At 33.5% G+C, this 27,009-nt stretch overlaps 1 protein-coding gene across 46 annotated transcripts in view; it reads right to left on the bottom strand.

Moving 5' to 3' along the window:
• Positions 1-27,009, bottom strand: part of Abi2 (abl interactor 2) — a 116,338-nt gene that overhangs the window by 49,738 nt on the left and 39,591 nt on the right. For 26 of the 46 annotated variants that reach the window (XM_077803183.1, XM_077803337.1, XM_077803226.1 and 23 more), the window contains exons 2-4: positions 23,467-23,634; positions 11,793-11,969; positions 2,675-2,772 (exon numbers count right to left, since the gene is read on the bottom strand). In XM_077803183.1, the coding sequence (XP_077659309.1) occupies positions 2,675-2,772; positions 11,793-11,969; positions 23,467-23,634 (443 nt within the window). Of the gene's footprint in view, positions 1-2,674; positions 2,773-11,792; positions 11,970-15,492; positions 15,526-23,466; positions 23,635-27,009 lie in introns of all 46 variants that reach the window. The other 20 variants (XM_077803189.1, XM_026394593.2, XM_077803209.1 and 17 more) reach the window with 1 other exon arrangement.

The raw sequence follows: 27,009 nt of genomic DNA, 5'->3' as shown, positions 1-27,009 counted from the left end.
CTCCCTCAACTTTCACCTTAGTTTCTCTCCAACTTCTCCAAATTCAACATTTACAAGGGCAAGAAAAAAATTTTAATAGACCACCTAAATCCTTCTACATTATTTACTTTTAACTGTAAAACACAAACCAGACCGATATTAACACACATTTCCCTCTTTTTCACAATTTTTCCTTTTAGAGAAGAAGATGAGAAGATTAAGAAAATAAAATAGGAAGTCAAATTCACAGTGCAACATTAGTGATTATTAAATTAATTCTCTATTTGAAGTTTTTGAATCTTCATGACAATAATAAATAACATCTTATAGATGAGATCTTGGTCTTTAAAAGAACAAACGTTGGAACATCAATATTTAAAAATTAAAAAGCTTTCTTCTCCTGAAATGATATTGTTCAAATGACTTATATATTTTTCAATAATTGACTTCCCAAAAGGCTCCCAGAGTTCCTCTAAGTATTGCTCCCCTGGACAACTCAAGTTATGGATCAATGATTTTGAAGGAGATCATTTTGTAATAAATGACCTTGTGACTCTAATACCCTCAAAGTCTCCCTGCATAAATACACATATTAATAATTAAAAATAGATAAGGTGCTGGATAGGAGAGTAGCTCAAAGGGGAAAAAGGAATGTCAAGACTCTAGATTTAAAATACTTTAGAGCCAGGCATTATGACTCATGCCTGTAATCCCAGCTTCTCCAGAGGTTGAGATGGGAGAATTTCCAGTTCAAGACCAGTCTCAGCAACTTGGCAAGACCCCGTCTCAAAATAAAATAAAAAGGGCTGGGAATGTAGTTTAGTAGGTTCAAGCCTCAGTACCAATAAATAAATAAATATATACATACATACACATATACTAAAAAGTAGTTCAGGTATCTCTGAAATTATAATGTAAATACAAAAATGAAACAGGAAATTTATTAATTTTTAAGAATCTAATTTTTAGATAGTGTTTCCCAAATGATTTAAAAAAAAATGTTCTATTTCATCCAGGGAGAAAACCCTTTGCTAACTGAGAACACAGTGAGGAAAATGACATAAACAAAGTCAAAAAAATAATAATTAAAAAAAACAATAAGGGAGAAGAACAAAATATGATGACAAAGACAAAGACTGTAAAAAAAAAAAAAAATTAGGCTGTGACCATCAACTGACCGAGAGATGCTCATCAACTCTGGTCTCTAAGATCTTGCAGAACTATTGCTAATATCCAAGGAAAATAAATACTGGTATATGAATAAATAATCAAACTTTCAGAGCAAACTAAAATTTTATTTTACTAGAGATTACACAGGCTATCTTGCTAATAATCTTGATTTAAAACTTATATCCATTAGATGCTTTATATAACAGAAATGTAAACATTCTCCAGAAAAATAAATAGTTCCTCCATATTATTCTACTCTTACCACTGCACCAATACCCTACAACATCATCTTAATTCTACCCTGAAGTTTAAATGTTACTTGCTCTACTAGATTGTTTCCTCTCCGTTGTAAGCATAAAACCATTCTATTCCTGGTTGGTAATCATGTTTATTCTGTCTTCTCCTATTCTCATTCTGTTTCCAACAATATTCTCCTTTATATCCCAATTCATTGTTGTCCCATCCTGATCCACAGTGGTTGGTTTTGTTTTGGATTTGTTTTGTTTTGTTTCAGGGGAAGAGGGTTCCTGTATATGTGTATGCGTGTGTGTGTGTGTGTGTGTGTGTGTGTGTGTGTGTGTACATACACTGGGATTTTTGCTATTTACTTTTATTTATTTTTTTGGTGAGGGGGCCAAAAACAAGACTGCCAATTTAAAACTTTTAGTATATATCATAAAGCCAATGGTTGTCAAAGCATTTTGTCTTTGTATAATATATTTTTTAAAATCCAATTTGTGGTATAGTGACCCTGAAAAGGTAACAGAAAATAAATATTACCCCCTTTTACAGATGAAAAAACTGAATTGTTGAGAGACTGAATATAAAGGACCACAGGGCAAGCAGTAAGCCAGAACTTTAGCCAACTGTCTTCTGGGCTATATTTTATGCCCACCTGATCATAAATCTCAATCATGATAACTAAGCTTGTATTATGATGTTACAGAAGAAAAAAAGTCAAGCTTTTCCATTAATTGACCATTTTGCCAAAAGTTAAATCCAGAGCCCAATTCTATAGCTCTAAATCAAAACTCAACAGTATCATAACAAGGTATATTGAATTTTATAATCTATACAGCCTTCTTGGGAAGGGTAATCCAATACAACTATAATACAAAAGGACTGCAAAATATTTCTGGAAAAACAAAAAGTATAATGATTAAGATGGCAATTTACAGGAGCTGGGCTGTAGCTCAGTGGTAGAGTGCTTGCCCAGCATTTGAAGCCCTGGGTTTGATCCCCAGCACTATTTAAAAAAAAAAAAAAAAAAAAAAAAAGACTGCACTTTATAATAAACCATGAACTTGGGCTAGGATTATATCTCAATTTAAAATTCATTAGAAAAAATAATTTCTAACCAAATATCTTTAATGTATAAAGATGTGCTTCCCAGAAAAAGGGAAAAATTACAAACCCAAGAAATAATCCTGGGGAAAAATCTTTTTTTTGTAAATATTTTTTAAAAATCATTTTTAACACAACACTGCATGAAATTATTTTCTATTATACTTAGTTATATACTCACCCAAGTGTCCCTTTCCCTGACATAGGGGGACTGGGGGGTTTCTGAGTTGGAGGTGTTGTACGTGGCAGCCCACCCATCTTCATATTCTGGGTACTCACCTAAAAAATTTCGAGGAAAACTCAACTTAACTTGCATGCAGTGAAATAAAGTACTGGGGGGAAATAATGCTATTCTATTTAACAAAGGAAGGGAAGGTTTAAATACAGGAAAAAAATTAGAGGCCATGCATTTCATATGCAATTTCTAATCTACTATTATTCTACAGTTGTACTCAAAGGACTCTTCCTATCATGATTTTCAAATGATTATAAACTTGTATGCAAAGAATTTATTTGCCATTAGGCCATCACACCAACAGATCACTGGTTAGATTATATGATGTTACATTCAACTGAAGAAACTGCTAACTATTAAATTTTTACTTTTAATAAAAAATAACAATCAGAAACAATAAAGTCTTCAAGTAATTCCTTATTTTTTAGTTAGCTTCCTTTAGACAGTAACTACATAAAACAAAACGTTTCCCAACTAAAAATACCCAACTATGCATATGATCTACTGTAATTAGAGGATATAAAATAAATTGTATGATATATAGAAAGAACACGTTCGTTTTTTAAAGTTGCAGATCACCCTCACAATTCGAATTTCTTTAATGTTCTATTATGAGGAAATGACCTACCTGACAACTGCTAGAAATTAAGGCATATTCTCAAACATCTGAACCAGAAAGTTAGGACAGAGGTATTTCATTCAAATATGAGTAGCACAAAGGGCCACTGGCAATATCCTGCTTTCAATGGGAATTTGGCCACTCAGGCCCAAACTAAAGGTTAATTCAGGCATAAGGAGGTGTGATTTAGTCCTTTATCAGAGTTGGACCATGACTCTACTTACTATTCTATTCTCAATTGAACATAAAAGTATAGAAAACATGGATAATCTGGGAAAAACGAATGTCACCAAAGGAAAAAGAGAAATTTCTAGCAATCTGAATATCTTATAAAAAACTAACAGAAGTTATTCACAAATTCAATTCAAATGCAATCTCAAGTTGTTTGAGACTATCAATAGGTTAAGTTAATGCCCACAATGGGCACCTGGCCCTATTTTAATCCTCTAATATTATAAACTGCTGGCTTTAAAACACACTTCAAAAAAACATTTTAACTTTCTAATAAAAATATATTTTGAGTATTCAAATTACATTTGTAAAATGAAGCTGTAAGATATTATATTAATGAAGTCAGAATACATTTATAATTTCAATTTTAAAATGTAAGTTTTAAAAAAACAAATCATAATTGCATACTGATGTATCAAGGCTGTCAAAATCAACTCTGGCCTGGGTGATATTTTTTAATTCTAAAATACTACTTTGTTATCTGAGTAGGCAAGAAATAACATATCAAGAAACAAATTCTTCAAATGAATAGCCCAGTGAACAAGTTGTGTGTGATGTTAAAACAATCTTTAATGACAAATGATACCTTGAAATATCAATATTATTAAAGTGAAGCATTTATCTGTAATCCTTTTGTTGCCCTTTTAAACCATAAATACAAAACAAACCAATTATTAAGTAAGAATAAAAATTAACTTATCCTTGCTCTCCTCCTCATTAAAAAGCAGAGGACATACTAATTATATCTTACAATGAAAATGCTAGAAGGTTGTTTTTTTTTTTAAATCAATCCACATTTGAGGAAAATTTTAAGAATAATCTCACAAATAACCAATATAGCTTTTAAAACTGTAGATCTTCATTCAATGATACCACAAGATTTTAAAGTGTAGTAACCAAAGTCCTTTAAGCTCAACCTTAAACAACATAAAACCCAAAGTTATAAGTGATGAGGGAGAAGTGAACCAAGCACTAAACTATAAATCAATTTGCTAGAAACAGGAAGGAAAAGGAGCAAGAATAGAAAAGGAGTTAAAAAAAAAAAAAAAAAAAGAATTTTATTCTATACATGGGATAGCAAAAATACTTGAAAATAACTTTCCAATTTGATTTGTTTTTGGATTTGGTATATGAGTGTTTTTGTTTAAAATTGCAGTATCTTTAGAACCTGCTCCAAAAATAGATTCAAATTAATAATCCATAAATTAAAGTCTTGTGGACATCTAAACAAACAAAACTCAATATATTTTATAATCCATAGAATCCTCAAATGATTGTACTTGCTTGGTTAATGAGTTAGATGAGTAACTTAAATCACTTAAGAAACCAAAAAGATGCTGAGTAAAATCCAGTCTAATTTTATACTTCATTGATACTGTATTATTTTTCAAACAAGCTGAAAGAGTTTGCAATATTTTCCAAAGACCATTTTCTTTGTGAAAAATATTTCTGTGCTAATTTAAACAATAATTACACCACACGGAATATAAATACTGCCACCTACATTAAAGAAATAGAACAGAAATAAATGCCAAAAGAAGCCAGGCACTGTGGCACATACCAGTAATCCCAGTGGCTTGGGAGGCTGAGGCAGGAGGATCGAAAGTTCAAGGCCAACCTCAGCAATTTAGCAAGGCCCTAAGCAACCAGCAAGACCCTGTCTCTAAATAAAATACAAAAAAAAAAAAAAAAGGGCTGGGAATGTGGCTCAGTGTTTAAGTACCCTTGAGTTCAATCCCCTGTACCGTAAATGAATAAATAAATGATAGATAGATAGATAGATAGATACCAAACAAAACAATTTCTGTGTAAAAGGAGAACATGTGTTATAATTAAGCAAAACACTTGACTACATTGTGTGTTGATAGAGGTGAACTTCAACATTTGTATGTGTATGTACATATGCTTACACCAACAACTCTGAACAAAGACAAAGCAAGACTAGAGCTGCTTCATAATGGTAATTAGTCTTGAAATATTTTTTTAAAATATTTTTTAAAAGGCCAAGTGTAGTGATGCAAACCTGTAAACCCATCTACTTGGGAGGCTGAGGTGGGAGAATTACCTGAGCCAAGGAGTTTGAGTCTAGCCTGGACAATATATAGCAAGACCCCAGAAGGGCATCCAGGATGGGGGGATATAGCAGAATTATCATCTGGCACATAAATGTCTAGTTAATGGTCCTGAATCAGGAACAGCAGTGTTCATTATACTTTTCAAAGTTTTATTTGTGAATTGGAATGAATCTTTATACTGGCTGACAACAATAATAGTATTATGTATTCCAAATATTGTATTATTTATTGCAAAAAGCAAAAAATCCCTGTGAGATAAGTGAAGAAAGTATTAGGCACAGCAGGAAAAGCTTCTTCTTCTTTCCCCCCACCCCTTTACTGGAGAGACACCTTCAAAACTGAAGAAATATTTCATTTAGGTCATGAAGATTAATGCTTGGCCATTCCTCAATACCTTCCTCTAGGCCTATGATAAAGGAATGCAAATGATACTGAAGGTATGAGTTCCCCTATTACCAAAAATCGGGTTCTCATAAGGTTTGGAGATCTCTACGCATCAGGTCAATTATTATACCTTAATATTTCTACAGTACTCCCAGCTTTCCTGCTATATTCTTCTGGTGCATTCAATACCTCCTGAATGTTGATATATCATGGTTATGTACCACATAACAATGTTTCACTCAATAACTGACTGCCCTCAGTTGGTGTAAGTATACTCCATGATATTCACTCAATGCCAAAATTAACTAATGGCATATATATATATATATATATATATATATATATATATCTCCATCCATCCCTATTATTAAGTAATGTATGGCCATATAATTTTGATTTAAAATGGCAAGGTTTTCTAGCATTCTTTGAACTTCAGAGGATTACTTCTAAAGCATTATTTCTAAAGCTGGTCAGCCAATTATCTCTACTTCACAGAAGTCATCACCTCCTACTGACAGATAGATCAGAAGTAGATGTATTCTAAAATAATATGTGATATATCCCTCATTTTATCAATCACCTACCAGACTATTATGTATAAGAATACAGGCCTATAGATAAAGGAGAGAGTCTGGGGAATACAATGGTCTATAAAAGTAATAAATATTACTAGTATATTTAAAACAAAAAGAAATATTTACAAATTCTGTAGAAATCAAACAAAAAAAGAAATACCAATATTCGAAGAAATTGTTAGAAAGTTTCAGAGAGAAATAACTGAGCTACACTATTAAATTAAAAAAGAAAAGGAATAGAGGAGAGCAAGGGGATTGAGAGAGGGGGAGGAGGGAAGGGCATGGGGAAGTACTAGGGAACAAACCTGCCAAATTGTGTACATATACTATGTACTGCAATGAATCACATATATATGTGAGAAAATGCACTAATTAAAATAACAGTAACAAGAGAAGGGAGATCAGTTAAGTAGAGCAAGCAAATCCAGGAAGGAAGGAGGAAAGGGTAAGGGAAGGTACTGAGGAATAATAACAATCAATTAGGTGCATATATGAACATGGCATTATGATCCCACTATTATGTATAATTTGAATGGACCACTTAAAAAAATAAAAGTGCACTTAGCATGCCAAGGCCTTGGGTTCAATCTCATCACCACAAAGAAAAAAATCTGATTTAAAAATACAAAGAGAAGAGGCTGGGGTTGTGGCTCAGTGGTAGAGTACTCATCTAGCATGCACGAGGCACTGGGTTCGATGCTTAGCACCACATAAATGTAAAATAAAGATATTGTGTCCACCTTAAAAAAACTAAAAAATACAAAAATTTTCGGGCTGGGATGTAGCTCAGTGGCAAAGCATCTGCCTTGCATTCGCAAAGCCTAGTTCCAAAAAAAAAAACTTTTTTAAATACAAAGAGGAATATGTGTAGGTTATGTCTGTATATGGAATAGAGGATGGGATAAAACTTGTCAAGTACCTCTGAACCTTCATTCTCTGTCCAGCATTATTCTCCACTATATTCCCAATCAGTGCATAATTCTTTGGATTCCTAGAGTAGAGCTTTTTGGTGCAAAGAGCAAAAGATGTTACTATCTAAATGTGATGTTAAGGGATGTCATCTAAGTATAATTCCTTGTTAGACCTTTCTAGGAGCCCCTCAGTTGGACCTGTCTCCTACATGGGAACAGACCCTGAACTCAGGAAGGTTAAGAAGGAATCACAGTGGGAAACAATTATGGCATAGCAAGTTAGACAACTGATCTAAATCTTACAGATAAAGGATCTATTTCTGTGTTTTCTTCAGTTAATATTTCTGTGTACCTCTATCACTTTGGAAGTTAACACATTAATAACCAAAATTTAAAGCCAGCCTTTAGAGGAAAAGGATGAAGACAGTCACATTCCCTGCTTTTGGGTCTTCCCATTTATAAGGAAATCAGAATCTCCCCACAATTCCACATACCTAACTCACCTAACCTGAGGTTCAAAGTCAACGCCCATCAATAACACAAGGTATATATCTGCCTGGGCTCCTCTAGTCAGCCTTATCTACCATAACCAGGTGAAATTTCTGTGACCATAGTTAACACTAGTTAATGACTCGGAACTCAGTCATCTTGTCTAATGGTTACCACTGACTATGCTGAAGACATGGAAACAACAGGATGTCAGATAGAAAAAATACTTGAAAAGATATTATAAAGTTTGGTTTAATGAATAACTAAGAGGGGGCTGGGGTTATGGCTCAGTGGTACAGTGCTTGCCTAGCATGTTCAAGGCCCTGGGTTTGATCCTCAGCACCACATAAAAATAAACAAAATAATGGGGCTGGGGATGTGGCTCAAGCGATAGCGCGCTTGCCTGGCATGCGTGCAGCCCAGGTTCGATCCTCAGCACCACATACCAACAAAATGTTGTGTCCGCCGAGAACTAAAAAATAAATATTAAAAATTCTCTCTCTCTCTCTCCCCTCTCTCACTCGCTCTTTAAAAAAAATTAAAAATAAAAAAATAAACAAAATAAAACTATTAAAAAATAAAAAAATAACTAAGAGAAAGATATACTAAGTTTGGTGAAAATCATTTTTTTAAAATATTTGTTGATTGACCTTTATTTATTTATTTAATTTATTTATATGTGGTGCTGAGACTCGAACCCAGTGCCTCACACATTCCAGGCAAGTGCGCTACTGCTGAGCCATAACCCCAGCCCAATGAAAATCATTTTATTAACATTTTATTTGGGGGCTCGGGCTACAGCTCAGTGACAGAGCACTTGCCTAGCATATCTGAGGCACTAAGTTAAATACTTAGCACCACATAAAAATAAACAAATAAAATAAAGACATGCTGTCCATCTGCAACTACAAAAAAAAATTTTAAACATTTTATTTGACAGATTCCTGAATATAGTTGAATTATTTTAACGTTAATCCTCCAAAATAATAAAACCTTACTGAAACAAATCACAACAGGAATATATCTCTAATTAAATTACTTTTTTTCCCCCCTAGTGCTGGGAATCAAACCCAGGACTTCACACATGCTAGCCAAGTCCTCTATCACTCAATAATACGCCCAGTCCCGATCTCAAATTTTTAATTTGTAATTTGTTAAATATTACCATGAGTTTTGCTGTTTCATATACAATCAATATTCACCTTTAAAAACTCTAAAAGTGAACTTATATCAAAATACATATTTTATACAGTTATTTGAAAAAAAGACATTTTTTGTAAGATAGATGATACTGCAACTTAAACACATAACACTGAATATTTTGTGTTTCTCAGTTTCTTTATATTAATTAATAATCAGAAAATGACAGATTGTCCAAAAGGTATATAGTAAAGCACACCATTTATAGAATAAAAAGGCTATTACACAGGGGGAGGTTTAAATACAACACATATGTTGGCCCTCCAATCCATAACAAATTTTTACACTTAAAAAATCCAGCTAATTTTATTTCCTAACAACATTTTATGATAGAGTAGCTTACATTTCAGTTTCACAAAATATAATAATACAAAATAACCATTCATTCAACAGATACTTACTAAGCACCTGATGTCTGTCAGGCACTATTCTAGACACAAAGGATAAAGCAGTGAAGGAAACAGACAAAATATCTAACCTCAAGTAACATGAAGACATATACAAAGCTGCATGACAAAAATAAAATAAACAGGTTTTTTTTTTTTTTTTGGTTTTAAAAGGCCAGGCACCAAATATCTTTTTGCTCCCCATATGTAATATTCTACATAAGAACAAAGAATGGAAATCCAGCCCTGGAATCTCTTACCTTAAATCTAAGCAACCACTTAATGCATAAATGGAGCAAATAAAAGAGGTAAGGAAAAAAAGCATTGAAAGGTTAGTTCGAACTTCAGGATGTGAAGAGAAAGGAAAAAAAAAAACAGAAAAACAAGTTAAGCATTCAGCATTAACAAAATAATGTTTCAGTAGATCATAGAAAGAGTGGTTAAAGCAGAATGTGTCATGAACAAGAGTTTCTTTGATGAGATTATTTAAAACATTATTTTCATCAAAAACTTAATTTCATTAAAGATTTATTCAAATTAGTGATCCTTGAACACTAAAATACAATTAAGGGACTACAAAGTCCTAAAAAAATAACATTTTACTTTGAAGAGTAAACAAAATTCACTGGAAGGAAATCACCTTTTAATTATATAAATAGACAAGCACAAATGTAAATTTGTTGCATTCCAAGTGTCTTTTGGCATTAGATTCTGGCAGTATCCTAAAACAGTCTATTAGAAGTTGTTAGCATTGAATAAGTTTTCCCAAGTTAGAATAAATTTCAGTTATTAATTAACCATTCAATTGCATATCCGATTTCAAAATGTTCTAATTAGGAATTAAGATGCATGTAGGTATCAATTATAAAAATAAGTATCAAATTCCAGATAATAATGTTTTCAAAACTCTGAAGGAAAATATTTTAAAACTAAATTTGTACCTAAATTTACATAAAATTTATATTTAACTGACTTATGTCCATAAAAGTATACATGTATTTTTTAAATATGTTTATATATATTTGGGGCTGGGGTTGTGGCTCAGCGGTACAGCACTCGCCTGGCACGTGCAAGACCCTGGGGTTTGATTCTCAGCACCACATAAAAATAAAATAAAATAAAGGTATTGACAACTACAACTAAAAACTATATATTAAAATATATATACTTATATATTTATATTACCAACTGCATGAACTATAGAGTTTCACTATAGGCATATATCCATATATACTCAAAGTCATATTTGATAAACATTAAAAAAAGACAATGACTTATTTTTTAGTTGTAGGTGGACATAATACCTTTATTTTTATTTTTAATGTAGTGCTGAGGATTGAACCCAGTGCTTCACATGAGCTAAGCAAGTGCTCTACCACTAAGCCACAACCCTAGCCCAATCCATTATCTTTTAAATTCCTGATTAAATATAAATTTTAATGCTTAGCTGAGGCTCTAAATGTTTTAAGTACAAATACCAATTTAAAAGAAATCCACATGCTATTCTGTTGTGGCTGGTGTTTTTTGGTTTTCTTTCATTCGTGTGTGTGTGTGTGTGTGTGTGTGTGTGTGTGTGATTTTGCAGTACTGGGGATCAAATCCAGGGCCTTACACAGGCAAAGTGCATGTTCTACCATTGAGCTACATTCCCAGTCCTCCTCAGTTTTGACCATGGCACTTGATATACATCCAAGGTACTCTAATACATCTTGAAAGATAGGCAAAATATGCAATGGCTACATACTCAAAAGCAGTGGAAAAATTAATTCATGTATTACTTTTATCTACACTATTCTCACCCAAAACACTGAGATAAAATTATACTAGGAAAAAAAACAAAGCACATGTCATTAATGGGTTGTTTCCAAAAACTAATGCCAAAAGTCTGCTGATAAATTTTTGGGATAAACTAAATACTTTAATAGCATCTTTAATTATTTTTAATCCGTAATATTAAATCATTAAAAGATTAATAAAGATTATACCACACTGTTCCATCTGAATGAAATATTACCATAATTGATTAAGCAAATTCAATTTATTCAAAGATGACCATTCAAAACTTGAGAATATAGCACTAAGAGAAAAAGCAAGAAGGATAAAATAGTTATAGTAGTAAGGAATCCTTACGACCACAACTGGGTCAAAAGTTTTAATTTCCTAAAGACTTGGTTGACAAAAAAACTATACTTACCTTTACCCCATGCCCAATGTCATCCAGAATTGTATAATCAATAGGTTTTCTAATATAACGAACTGGTCGCTCAAGATTGGCTGGAGCAATAATCTTATGTGTCCTTGAAGTGTTTTTATTGGTAGTCAAAATGCCAATTTCTCTTCTTGCAACTTTCTCTTTATGAATATCAACTGTCTGCAAGATATAATATTAAAAAAATAGACAACACAAAAATGTATGCTCTGATATCAAAAACCAAAATACAAATACCCAAAGATTTAACACTGCTGTTTTTATTCACTTGTTAAATTTTCTCCTTTATGGATTTTCTCCAATTTTAGGCTACTGCAAAGGTTAGCAAACCACAGTCCACAGGCCAAATCTGGCTTACCACCTAATTTTATAGCCCACAAGCTAAGAGTAGTGTTTACATATTTTAATGACTTTAAAAAAGAAGAAAATGTCCTGATGTGAAAATTATACGAAATTCAAATTACAGTTTCTGTAATTTTAAAAATTTTTTTTTCAGTTGCTGATAGACCTTCATTTATTTATATGAGGTGGAGAGAATCAAACCCAGTGCCTCCCACATGCCAGACAAGTGCACTACTGCTGAGCCACAGTCCCAGCCCCAGTTTCTGTAATTTTATTAGAATACAGACACACTGCCTACTTGCTGACTTTCCTGTGGCTACTTCTATACTACAATAAGAAGATAAGTAATCACAACAAAGAACTTATGGCAAACAAAATCTCAAAATATGTTATTAGCTGGCCTCTTTACAGAAAAAGTTTGCCAAGCCTGAATTAGAGCATGCCATGTTTCACTCTCCATTAAGATTTAGTCTTATAAAATGATGAGAGCCCAAATGATTTATCAGTTATGTTTTTAAATAACTTATTAGCAAAATTTTTATTAATGCTTAAATATATTTTCATTTAAAAAGAGAGCTAAAACATAAATACACACTAAAAAGTCAATTTAATAGTAAAACTTAAGTTTGCCTATATTTTATCATGACATAAGGCTTACCAAACATTTCATTAATTTATCTGTACTTATTAAATTACAGAACAACATTTAGTATAAATGACAATGTATTTTACTTTACAGTATTCTATTTGCTAACAAAGGGTAAATTTCTCAGGTAATTAATTTATTAAAGCATCACTTTTTTAACTGCTGGTTGCAAGTTAGTGGTACATAAGCAGCAATTACTTTAAATGAAATGCAACAGAAACATCACACTGCAAGTACACACAGTAAGGTTAAGTACCGTTTCTTTAAACATGTTTGTTATATAAATAAATATATACGCGAAATATGCACTGAATACCACTTAAAATGCATTTTTCTCCTGCAGGTTGCAATTAGAGTCTGCAAAAGACTTGACTAAAACTGGTCACATCTCTTTACCACCATTTCTGGCTCAAGCAGCAATTAATAGTAACTTTTTTCCCCCAAAGTTCTCCCCAGTCCTACTTCAAGAAGTAACAATGAAAACAATGATAAGCATTCTGACATTCCTTGTCATCTACTTGAGGGAACTAGCACAGTACAGAAATAATGTCACTAATGCAAGTTTTTCTGTACTGTGCTAGTGAATAAAGATTGAAGATGAATAAAGTTTAATAAGTCATCCTGAATGATTAAAATATGGGCTAGGAAAATAATTTCATTGTTTACTAGCAAATGTGCTTCAAGATAAAAACAATGTATAACACTTTTTTACATAATTGGTCTTGTCAGATCAATAAGAGAAAATTCATCAGAGAAGTTAATACTCTTGTAGATATTGATTTTGCTCTCCCTAGTTTTTAGAACACACTTAACTTATTCAGATATGAAAACATAAAAATGCAAACCTGACAAACTACAATAGAATTTAAACCTTACAGCAAATTAAACTTCAGTTGACATTTTGTAACCAATTATTCTTTGCTGTGGGAAGACTTCCTGAACAATGTAGAATGTAAACCATCCAGGTAGACACCTGTAAGCATGCCTTCCACCTCCAGATATAAAAACCAAAAATGTTTGACATTGTAAAATGTCCACTTAAGGGCAAAACTGCTCTAGTTAATAATCAAAACTGTAGAAAGAAATTATTCATTTGCTTGTTCCTTCCATTATTAACTCTCCAATAGCAATTGTTTTCAAACTTTCCACAAGAGCTGACTCAACATTAATGCTTCCAAAGCACTGGGTTCAATACCCAATACCACATACACATGAAAATCAAATCCTCTAATGATTGCCTAAGAATAAATACTTAGAGTCAACTTTTTTTAAACGTCCATAATAATAAAGGTAACATATAAATATCTGGCTAAGAAAACCAAAAAGTATTAATTTGGCTGGTTTGTTTTGGTTGTTACAGTCCTAGGTCTTAAACACAAGGCCTAGCACATACTAGGCAAGCACTCCACTACTCTGCTAGATTCTCAGCTCTATTAATGTTGTTCTTACCATTCACTACCACACCAGTTTGAACCATGGATAGAATCAAATATGCCTTTAGAAAATGTATGTGGTTTTATTTGGACTTTGAATAAAAACTTTGAGAGCACTAAATCTATTCCATAAATAAGTAGAGAATTTAGCCCAGAAAATTCTGAGGTTTTCAGCAATCACCTATCTCAATTTTATAAAAGCTTTTTCCTTATAGAAAATATAAGCATATTCAAATTAAAATAATACAATGGACATCACCACCCCATACTTACTGCAGCTTCAACATTCATCAACTCACAGTCAAATATCAGTTAAAAAATATTTAGTGGGGCTGGGGTTGTGGCTCAATAGTAGAGCACTTGCCTAGCATGTGTGAGGCACTAGGTTTAATTCTCACCACTGCATATAAATAAATAAAATAAAGGTTCATAAACAACTAAAATATATTTTTTTAAAAAACATTTACTGAAGTTCTTATATTTTTAAATATTTATTTTTTAAATTAAAAATATGGCTACTGTTTTCCTAAATCAAATAACACAGTCTCTATTACCTTTTCCTTCATGATATTTTTGACATTATAATACTAAAGCATATTAAGTTAAATTTTTAGAAGTTCAGGTTCAATAGTGATATTTAGTAAGAATTCTAATAGTAAAAAAAATAATAATTCAAATTTATCCTGGGTTTCTAAAGTTATAAATTATAAGATAATAAACTTACACTTATTTAGAAAAGGCCTCAAGAATAACACTCACCTGTGGCAAGTAAAATACATGTTTACCTAGCAAACAAATATGATCTAAACTAATGCAAGTCTACTCCTTGTTAATACTATTATTGTTTGCTGCAGAGTACATTAACAAAAAAACATACCAATGAATATCACTGCAATGTGCAGGACTTAAACATCTATTCTTCAATGGTTCCTTATTAGAAAGTCTTCCCATCCTTCTTACTGCTATTGCCAAGCTGATCTCACATGCTGCAGGCTGCCCCCAAGACATTTCAGCCACACAGTGCCAAACCAGGTTCTTATAGGATATCTCAATTTCCTTGAGGAAATCAGTAATACTGACTTCCAGAGCTCCTTTGCAAGCCTAAGCCCCACTCCCAAATCTCCCTCATGAACCCAAGCACATGCTCAGGCCACAGCAGATGACAGAAAGATACTTGTGTAAATATTTTGTTTTAGGTTTCTCCATGCATTGCTGTTTCCCATTACCACATATATTCAGAGTTGACTGTACTGGATAGCACTACCTCAGTTAGCTGCCCATCAGTGTGGGAAAAAATCTGCAATCAAACAATTACAATTGATTAACTAAGTTGGGTGTTTTTTAATATGTCTCATTAATTAAGCTAATGTTTGAACTAAGCATTTAACTATTTAAATTACACATGTGCTCCAAATTATGCATCTTTCATAATATCAAATCATTACTAACAGTAATTTTTATTTATTCATTTTATAGTAATATATAAACTATGCATAGGATATTAATTAGGAAATATATAAATTCTACTATCTATATGTAATCACATATTAATAATCTTAAGTGGTATTTAAGAATTTTTAAGCAAAATATATATATATATATATATATATATATATATATAGCTACATATAGAAAGCTTTAAATAAAAAGTTATCCTACATGTTGAGTTATTGAAGATTTATACCTTCCACTGCCTTTTAGTACCTAACCCTTGATAAGCATTACTGCCATAGTTTTAAATTATTTTACAATTATTCTTTTGTATCTCCTTTACTTACTACCTACTAATTAATACAGTGCCTGGCCTTATAATTCCTATTTAGCTCTCTTTCTCTTTTTTTTTTTCAATGTTGGTACATTCTCTGCCCCTTGACCACTCTCTTGATCTTTTATTTTAAGCCATGATGAACTGAACACAGATAGTGCTACTTTTACTAAGCAAGAGAAAGATGGGCCTTGCTCCTAAGAATTTTAGTTCATAAACTGATAAAAATTTCAGTTTAAATAATGTTCTAGAAGTTGTTTTTTTTTTTAACTTACCAAAATGGACACAAAATCACGCACAAAGTAAACAAGATTCATCCTTATACTTTATACTACACTGACTCAAGGGTATGTCTGTATGTGCTTATATATGCAAGTATTCAGTAAAATTATATGTCTACTCTGACATTTACACATCACTGAAAGAATTTGTTTTGTGGTACTGAGGACTAAACCTAGCATGTTCTATCATTTAGCTACATGTCCAGCCCTTTTTAGTTTTTATTTTGAGAAGGGTTGCAATAAATTGCCCAACCTGGCCTTGAATTGGCTATCCTCTTCCCTCCACCTCCAGAGTGAACAGGATCACAGACCTACACTGCTACAACCTGGCTCATGCTTGAAAAATATTTAATGTTAACTCCTACAGTCAGTTTGAAGTTTAAAATGTTCAGTTATTTTTTAAAATAACAAATTTCCAAAGAATTAAATAATAGCAACAAAGCTAGAGGCATAATTTTTAAAAAATCAAAATTCATCATCCCTAAAGTACCTAAAATAACCCATGTCAAGAACCTATCCTTAAAAAAATAAAAAATAAAATAAAATGAACCTATCCTAACACTACCTTGATGAGTCTGGTGTAAATGTGGGTACTACTTAATACTCTATTGTCCTTTTAGAACAGTAAAAAAGTATCTGACACTTTACATTCCTAATCAATCATCTCTATTTTTTTTAAGTATTTGACATTCAGAAAGCATGGATTACTTACTATTTATTTTTGTTGATGTGGTTTTCTTTTCCTGATATGTAGTTTGTACAGTCATTGGAATTCTCATCGCCAAATTCCAACTCAGAATAATTTGGAAAACAGCTCAGTTTTATCAGAGTAATAGTAATTTTAGGTGGTCAGAGTAATAACAGTTGTATCAGAGTAATAGCAACAATGAGATCAGTGGACATAAAAAAGAGCCAACAGAACATAAAGAGAAGCAAATACAAACCAACCTCATCTGTGAGAATATCAGAAGAATAAAGAAGTCAGAAAGACAGTTCAGAAATCATCTAGTCTTATAATCTTATGCAAGAGAAAACTGAAGTTCAATTATCTTCAGAAAAGCCAGAGTAAAATTTAGATTCCCCTGACCCACCCTGCTTCAATCTTAGTGTTCATTTCCACTACAATGGAGAAAAGGGCAAGAGCATTAGGAAGTGGAAAAGTGATTAAGGTTCAACCTCAGGAAAAAAAAAATAAAAGAAGTACTCATGAAAAAAACCTCTATACCCCAGGTATCTATAATGTATTCTTGTCCTGAAACATTCTACCAGATAACCCTTATAATTCCTGAAGCCTGCTGCCATTCCAATAAATATGTGATCTCCAACTTGACTGACCCTCCATTATTACTATTTAACTCAACATTCTCTACAAATTCTCAGAACCTAGTATTTTTGCCAAAGTTGCACAAAACTCTGATCTCAAGAATCCTGACTTCCTCTAAAAATATAATATTTTAATAACAGACAATAATGACAAACTTAAGAATCCAACTTTTTTTTTAAAAAGTATTTTAAGAACAGAAACTTGGGCTGGGGATGTGGCTCAAGTGGTAGCGCGCTTGCCTGGCATGCGTGCGGCCCGGGTTCGATCCTCAGCATCACATACAAAGATGTTGTGTTCACCAAAAATTGAAAAATAATATTAAAGAATTCTCTCTTCTCTCTTTCTTAAAAAAAAAAAAAAAAAAAAAACTATTCCCACAGACTGTTTTTATATGGCCCAAAAGGCAAGAATCATTTTGTCATCAGAAAAGTATTTATCTCTAGGATAGAATCTTAAGTAATTTCCATAGAAGAGGAGACAAGTGGGGTCTTTAACATATGTGATGAAGAATTTTAGGCAATATGGAGATTCCCAAGAGAACCTGAAATGGAACCACCATTAGACCCAGCTATCCCACTCCTCAGTTTATACCCAAAGGACTTAAAGTGATACGGCTACATCAACGTTTATAGCAGCTCAACTCACAATAACTAAACCTATGGAACCAACCTAGATGCCCTTCAACAAATGAATGGATAAAGAATGTGGTATATATGCACAATGGAATATTACTTAGCCTTAAAGAAGAATGAAGTTATGGCATTTGCCAGTAAATGAATGGAGCTAGAGAATATCATGCTAAGCAAAGTAAGCCAATCTCAAAAACCAAAGGCCAAATGTTTTCTCTAGTATGTGGATGCTAACTCATAATGGGTGGTGGTGGGGGAAAACCTAGGGAAGAATAGAGGTATTTTGGATTAGACAGAAGGGAGTAAAGGGAGAGAAGGGGGTATGGGGATGGGAAGGATAGTAGAGAATGAATCAGACATTATTACCCTATGTGCATATTTGATTATATGACCAGTGTGATTCTACATCATGTACAAACAGAAGAATGAGAAGTTATACTCCATTTATGTATGATGTGTCAAAATACATTCTACTGTCATATATAACTAATTAGAACAATTTTTAAAATTTTTAAGAAAGAATTTCAGCATATGTCAGTACTGGCACAGAAATTTATTTAGGAAAGCAATGAATACACATTCAAGAGAGAATGCAGGCCAAGAGCAATCCCTTGGTATAGAATGTTAATACTGATAGAGAAACAGCAGCTAGGGGCTGGATTAGAGATGGAACCAGGGCAAAGTAATTCAATTTTACCCTAGTTTTTCTAGAGCTTACACATTGCTCTCATGTTACTTTTTGCAGGAAAGGGTGTCGATTAAGGGAACCAGCCAATGGAGCAGGTTGGGTTGCTCAGGAGTTGCTTGTTTTGTATTCCAAAAGTTTATTTATGCATTCTGCATTTCAACAGTTAATGGGCACTTCTTTTTGAGACTCGGTATATCTTTCCTTTTCTGTATTCCCAAATTCTTATCTGTGTTCTAACATTTATAAGTAGTTGTTTAAAAACATACTTGCAAGGACTGGTGGCTTATGCCTGTCATTCCGACTACTCAAAAGGCTGAGGAAGGAGAATCACAAGTTTAAGGCTAGCCTGGGAAACCTAGCAAGACCCCATCTCAAAATTAAATTAAAAAGGGTTGGAGAGGGGATGGGGATTTAAGCTCAATTGGTAGAGTGCTTGACTCACATGCACAAAACCCTGGGTTCAATCCCCAACAACCCCACCCTCCCACACACTCACACTCTACTGTCATGTATATCTGAAAAGAACAAATTTAAAGGGAAAAAAAGGTAGGGCTGGAGATAGGTAGCTCAGTGGTATAGCAATTGCCTACCAAAAGCAAAGCCCTGGGTTTAATCCCAGTACTCTATGCCCTACCCTACCTCACCCCCCACCCCACCCCCTCAAAACAAACAAACAAACAAAAACTCTATAAAGAATAAGACTGAGATCATATCTAACTGACAAAACCTAAAATTCCACCTGCCCCTTTACAGAAAAAGTCTGCCAACCCCAATTTTAGTATTTACTGAGTATCTGCCTTTTTTTTTTTGGTACCAGGGATTGAACTCAGGGCACTTGACCACTGAGCCACATCCCCAGCCCTATTTTGTATTTTATTTAGAAACAGGGTCTCACTGAGTTGCTTAGCAGCCTCTCAGTTGCTGAGGCTGGCTTTGAACTCACAATCCTCGACTCAGCTTCCCAAAATGCTGGGATTACAGGCTTGAGCCACAACACCCAGCTGGAGTATCTGTTTTCTAAACAGAAAATATTTTCTTTTATACTCTAAGAAAATAATTTGGGGGCCAAAGGTATGCTCAATGGTTGAATATGTGCATAATGTGTAAGAATCTGGGTTCAATCCCCAGCACCAAGAAAAAATCATCAACATCATCCAATCTGTAGAGCATCAAATTTCATATTCAACTGACTTTGTGTGCATGTGAGAAAGAGAGGGAAAGAGGGGACTGAACCCAGAGGCAATCTACCATTTAACCATATCCTCAGTCCTTTTTTTAATTTTGGGAGAGGGTCTTGCTCAATTACCAAGGATGGCCTTAAGCTTATGATCATCCTGCTTCAGGCACTAGAGTCTCTGGAATTACAGGGCTGCACCACTGCATCTGACTCAAATGACTTTTTTTTTTTTTTTAATATTTATTTTTTAGGTGTAGATGGACACAACACAATGCCTTTTTTATTTTTATGTGGTGCTGAGGATGGAACCCGGGTCCCACCCATGCTAGGCGAGCGCTCTACCGCTGAGCCACAATCCTAGCCCTCAAATGACTTTTCAAGCAAAGAATTCTACCTGTGCATTGAACATAATTTTAAAAATTTCAATCCCTGGAGCAAATTCTATATTTTTTAAGTTTTTATTCACTTTTTAGATATGTCCTCCATCAGCTCATTTCTCCTACTCAACCCCTCATCCAATATACTAAGATATTTGACAGCTGCAGCAGAGTTGCAGATCCTTCACTTCTCCGGGTATTGCCCTCTAAACACTAAATGCCAAATAAAAAAGGTTCAACATATTCCTGACAGCTCTATTTGGGGCCTCTATTATTTCTAACCTACTAATTTCTATCTATTCATCTCTCCTGCTTTTCATTTATTCCAATAGCTTAAAAAGATGGCATTAAGTAGATCATATTATTAAATGTCAATTTATATGACACACAAAAAGAAAATGCTCTAATTAACTGAATTAATACAAATACTTACAATCTTGGGTGGCCTTAATCACCTTCTTCCTTGAGCTTATTATAACCCTTTTTTACCTAAGTAATATAGCTTGTTGCTTCCTACTTTCCAACTATTAAAAAGTTGTCCTTACTATTTAGGAACTCTAACATATTAATTTCTTTTCCACATTTGCTCTTTTCTTACTTTCCCTTTCAGGTCCTTTGCTAAAACTTCAAACACACAAAAATGTTGAGCCTCTTAAGTATAGACCTTTAAACTGTATATCAAATTGGCAGACTGTCAACCTCTCTTCCATTTCATCTACTCCTTATTCATGTATCTATTTCATTATTTAAAATACCATTAATTAATTCCTTTAGGTCTTCCTAAAACAAAATTTACCTCTTGCTCATTAAAATTCACCAATTAATTTTAAAAAATTCTATTTTTTTAAATTAAGAGACATGGCAATACAACAAACAAAATATACAATGTCTACAGATGTTTAAATGGGATGTCAACAAACCATTATAAATGGCAAACTCAAATAAGATTAAATGTTAAGCCAGGCGTGGTAGTGCATGCCTATAATCCCAGAGTCTCAGGAGACTGAGGCAGGAGGATCGCAAGTTCAAAGCTAGCCTCAGCAAAAAGCAAGGTGCTAAAACTCAGTGAGACTCTGTCTCTAAATAAAATACAAAATAGGGCTGGGGATGTAACTCAGTGGTCGAGTGCCCCTGAGTTCAATCCCCAGTACCCCCTAAAAAAAAATTAGTTAATTTGATATTAAATAACAAAAAAAAAAAACTCTGAATCAGCCTGATGAATTTTAAAATAGTAAAAATAAACACCATATCTGATGTAATGATCTAAACTATATTTGATTTAATAACACAAATTGGATAAACTTTTAGACTCTCAGAAATGGTCAGATTGGGCCTAGGGATGTGGCTCAATGGTGGGATGTGTGCTTGGCATGCATGAGGCCCTGGGTTCAAGCCCCAGAACCGCAACTAAAAAAGCTGGATCAATCAATTTCAAAACACTCCTGAAGCCTCAAGTTATTTTTTTAAAATGCACATATAAAAAAAATTAATTCCAAAAGAGTCTAAAAAAGAGTGCTAAATACTGCTAAATTACTCAAAATCACAAGAGTGCTAAGATAGAAAACTTCAATGATCTCTTCAAAAAGAGGCAGAGCAGATCAAAACTTTTATCATTTTCATGTTTTTTAAAATTGCTTTTACAATTAAATTAGTTTTTCATTGCAAATGGTCCCCCAAAATAGAAATGATTATAGAAGCTATGACAAATACATGCCAACATTATAGTCATTCAGAATGCATACAAAGATCTAATATCATGAATAAATGCTTATTTTAATGCTAAAAGGGCAAAACCCAAAATTCTATATCTATTAGAATCACAGTTAACTACAGGAAAATATATTACAAGGAAGAATATAAAAAATTTTAATAGTGAAAAGCTCAGATAGTGGTGAAAAGCTTTGGTGAAAAGGTTTGTTTCTCCATTTTCTTCCTATATTTTTATAAGCATGACTTTTATAATGCAAAAAAAAATTAACATTTAAAGTTTAATGTAAGAAATTTTTATGCCGGGAGCAGTGGTGCATGCCTGTAATTGTAGGATGCTGAGACAGGAGGATCCTGAGTTCAAAGCCAGCCTCAGCAATGGTGAAGCGCTAAGCAACTCAGTGAGACCATGTCTCTAAATAGAATATAAAACAGGGTTGAGGATATGGCTCAGTGGTTGAATGCCCCTGAGTTCAATTCCCGGTGCCAAAAAAAAAAGAAAAGATATTTTTATAAGGTTTGTTAGTTTTTTACTCTTTCCATTATTTTAAGTATGGTTGATATCCCAGTAAACATAAATCCTACCAACATAAAAAAATTTAAATATGGGGCTGGGGATGTGGCTCAAGTGGTAGTGTGCTTGCCTGGCATGCGCACAGCGCTGGGTTCAATCCTCAGCACCACATACAAAAAAAAAAAAAAGTATGTTGTGTCCACCAAAAAGTAAAAAAATAAATATTAAAAAAAAAATTCTCTTGGGCTGGGGATGTGGCTCGGGCGGTGGCGCGCTCACCTGGCATGTGTGCGGCCCTGGTTCGATCCTCAGCACCACATACAAACGGAGATGTTGTGTCCGCCGAAAACTAAAAATTTAAATATTAAAAAAATTCTCTCTCATTCTCTCTCTCTCTCTCTCCTATCTTTAAAAAAAATTCTCTCTATTTAAAAAAAAAATTAAACAAGCCATCGAGCTATCAAATTCTATTTTTAAAATAACAAAGAAATGTGAAATATGGCAAAAAAAATTGGAAGAAATAGGACAAATTATCATTTCAGGGCTGATTATGTTACCAAGACAATGAGTTTTAATAGAATCCATTCAGATTTTCTTTCCTTTCATAGAAGATAATGATACCATAAAAAGTCAGAATCAATGAACAGCCTCATATTGAGTTTATTTTTTCCAAATCATACATGCACATTAACTCACATAATAAAGGCTGCCAGCATTACAAGATGGGCTATGTTTGAAAGTTCTTTATAGGCAAATAGGAAAATAGCATTTCTCACTTGTGAAATATGATTGATTGAAGATTCCATTCTTCGTAACTGGGATGCCTGGATATCCAGCATCTGCAGGACATTGTTGGCCAAGGTGTTTATCAGATAGGCAACACTCGCTAAGGATTGGGTGGTGTAGGCTTTGGTTTCTTCTAGGGCTCGCTGCTTGTCTGCTGACTAAGGAGAAAAACAAGATCATTACTTCAAAGATAACCCACTTTTAGCCAACTATATAAAAGTACTCACCAAATTCATTCTGGATTGCTGAATCTACACCCACCATTGATAATGTTCTGAAAACTATCAGTATCATGTAAACCCAAAACTAAACTACTGACAGAGTTCACTGATATTTTCAAATTCAATAGATATATTTTTATACAAAAACAAATAAAATCTTAAAGCTATTATTTTAAAAATGAGACCCAGTACACATTTTGCACAATACCAGCAAATATATACCTTCTCAAAAAAATCACTGGTTAGAAAGGTAGCATTGATTTGAATATATAAATTCTAGCATACTTTTTTCTACTTTCCTGAATTCCTCCTTTTCTTTCATTCTAACACATGAAGTGTGACTATAATGTGGTTATATGTCTATTAACATATTAAACAATTATAAAATAATGATAAAAATGGTAATGATGATAAACAATGAAAAATTAAAATTAAAATAATGAAAGTATATTAAGTGTGAGAACTCTATGTGACATAAACTGCTAAGAATCATAAACAGAGATTACACAGCAAAAAATAACTCAATTTTGTCCAAGATTGCATAGCACAGCATATTCTATGCTGCCAAGTGACAAACACTATCTTCTTGCCTTGGTTCTTCAGAGATTTGGTGGTTCAGTAGGAAGTACATTAAGTCTCTGAACAAGAAATATTTGATGTTAACATCAATACTAACACCTACAACAATATGTCAACTCAGAAAACAGTCATAGTTCCTCAATTTTCTTACAAGGCAAAGGAAAGAAAGTTGAAAAGTTGTGGACATCAAGATAATGAACATCTCTAAAATATAAACCATTAAATGTAACAACTGTTATTTCCTTGAGTGATTTAACTGTCAAAAGTCCACTATTGGAGCTGGGATTGTGGCTCAGTGGTACAGTGCCTGCCTGGCATGTGTGAGGCACTGGGTTTGATCCTCAGCACCACATAAAAATAAATAAAATAAAAGTATTGTGTCTACAAATGTACACTTAAAAAAAAAAGTCTACTACTGTCCCAATTCTGTCTCTCCTATACAGTCTAGAAGTGCCAATAAAACTAAATATAATTTTTTCCAAAGTTGGGGGGAAGGAAACAAGTCAAATTCTACTGAAGTAGTTAACAAAATAGTCAAATGCCATTTTACCTTAAAAAGAATTAAGAATTGTCACTTAGTTCTTTTTCTTTTCTAATCCTTAGTATTCTTTTTATCAAAGCCTGAATTAACAAGACAGATTAGTGCAATTTGGAAGAAGGGAACTAATAACCACATAGTATCTACTGTTCTTCCTCTGAGATCAACCCAGAACCAAAAGAGACTTTGCTCACCAGAGAAAGGCACCTAGCAGTTCCCCACTCATTTGCCACTATTTGAGGCATTTATTTGCAGGCCCTGAGCCCAGTTTGGTGGGCAGCTGAATTACCACACCCAGGCCTGGAGAAAGAGTCCAATCCACATTTAACCCTCCCCAACCCAGGCTCCTGAGCAGCAGGAAGCCATCTGATACCCTATCCACCCAGGGAAAACTATACAGGCCCTGCCCCAGGAATTCTTGGGACCCATCCAGGAACCCCTACTCACTCTCCCACAACCCTCCCCGCAAGCATCTGGGCTGCCTACCTTGAGCAGTATGACCAACAGAGACAACACCCCCCCACACACAAAAAATAGCTGTGCACCCTGGGTATCCTCCAGCTGCCCCAGAAGTAAAAATAGTCATGCCTACCCATTTTGGCCCCAGAAAGCAGCCAGCCAACCTCATCCACCTACCCTTGGCCAGGGGAGCAGCTAGGTAGAACTTCCTGAGCAGACTGGCTCAAGAGGCCCCAATAATTCACCCAGCCCCAGGCATGCTGCACTATATCCAGTTGAGGCTACCTGAATGACCCAGCCCTCACACAAACCAAGGGGTGGTATGGATACAAAAATTCTCAACAAAATACTAGCAAATGAGGACTGGGGTTGTGGCTCAGTGGTAGAGCATTCACCTAGCATGCATGAGGCACTGGGTTCAATCCTTGGCACCACATAAAAAAATAAACGAAATAAAGGTATTGTGCCCATTTAAAAAAAAATTAGCAAATAGAATCCAAGAGCTATCAAAAAGAGTATACAACATGATCAAGTGGAACTTTTCTTAGGGATAGAATTTTTATTTATTTTTTAATTCTAGGATTCCACAGCACACCTGTTCATATCTGTTCTAAATTTCATAACTGTTGATACAAAGATGTTAAAAATTATATTATCATTAAAATCACATATATACATAAAATTTAGATTGTCCTTATAAATTATAAAACTTAAATTACTTTAAGAAATTTAGTATGATATCCTATGGTTGAAAGTAACAAAATCTCAATTCTTCATTTTTAACTAATATTTGCCAAAATTTTTCACAGTAAGATAGTTTAAACAGATTATTTTAATTGAGTGCCATTGATTTTAGGACTTTTTAATGTATCAGATGGGGACATCAGTTTAAAAATAACTATAAATGATGTTAAAAGGAACTTGCAGATAGCTTCTAAAACAAAACAATTTATTTTTATATTTTTTATTTCAACAGTTATTTATAAAATTAGCAAAGTTGCAAAACTAACAAATATCACATAATCTGAATAAATTTTGAAGTGACTAAATAACTAAGAAAACAAATCCAGCACTGTTTAGGGGTTGGTAGCTCAAGTCATGCTCCTTTTAATTACAGAGCATTTTTAATTACAATGAGGTAACATAGGCAAACAATAAATAATACATTTACACCTAATGAGAGATAAATATACATTGCACTGTACTGTATAAACAACAGTTTTAAAATAGGAAATGCAATTGTTGGCACCTACATCATTTAAGTCCACAGTACTCTTCATAATACCACACAAAGCAATTTGTAAATCCACCACAATATGTAAATTTCATGGGACACTGAGTTTTGGAAAAAATATTATCTATAATGTTACTAATTCTGATTTAAATTTTATTTGTATTATAGTTTTATTCACAAATTTATTTTGAACTTATAGTTATTCCTGAGCTTTAACCAAAAGTGGTTTATATCTAATTTTGTTTAAGCATTAAATAACATTTTTGGGGGGGCTGGGGATGTGGCTCAAGCGGTAGCGCGCTCGCCTGGCATGCGTGCGGGCCGGGTTCGATCCTCAGCACCACATACAAAGATCTTCTGTCCGCTGAAAACTAAAAAATAAATATTGAAAAATTCTCTCTCTCTCTCTCTCTCTCTCTCCCCTCTCTCACTCTCTCTTTAAAAAAAAAATCTAAAAAAAAAAATAACATTTTTTTTAATAAATTAAATCAACACTGTGGGT

The sequence above is a fragment of the Urocitellus parryii genome, chromosome 1 (assembly GCF_045843805.1).
Source record: "Urocitellus parryii isolate mUroPar1 chromosome 1, mUroPar1.hap1, whole genome shotgun sequence".
NCBI classification, from domain to species: domain Eukaryota; kingdom Metazoa; phylum Chordata; class Mammalia; order Rodentia; family Sciuridae; genus Urocitellus; species Urocitellus parryii.
This window is presented reverse-complemented; position numbering and strand designations above follow the sequence as displayed.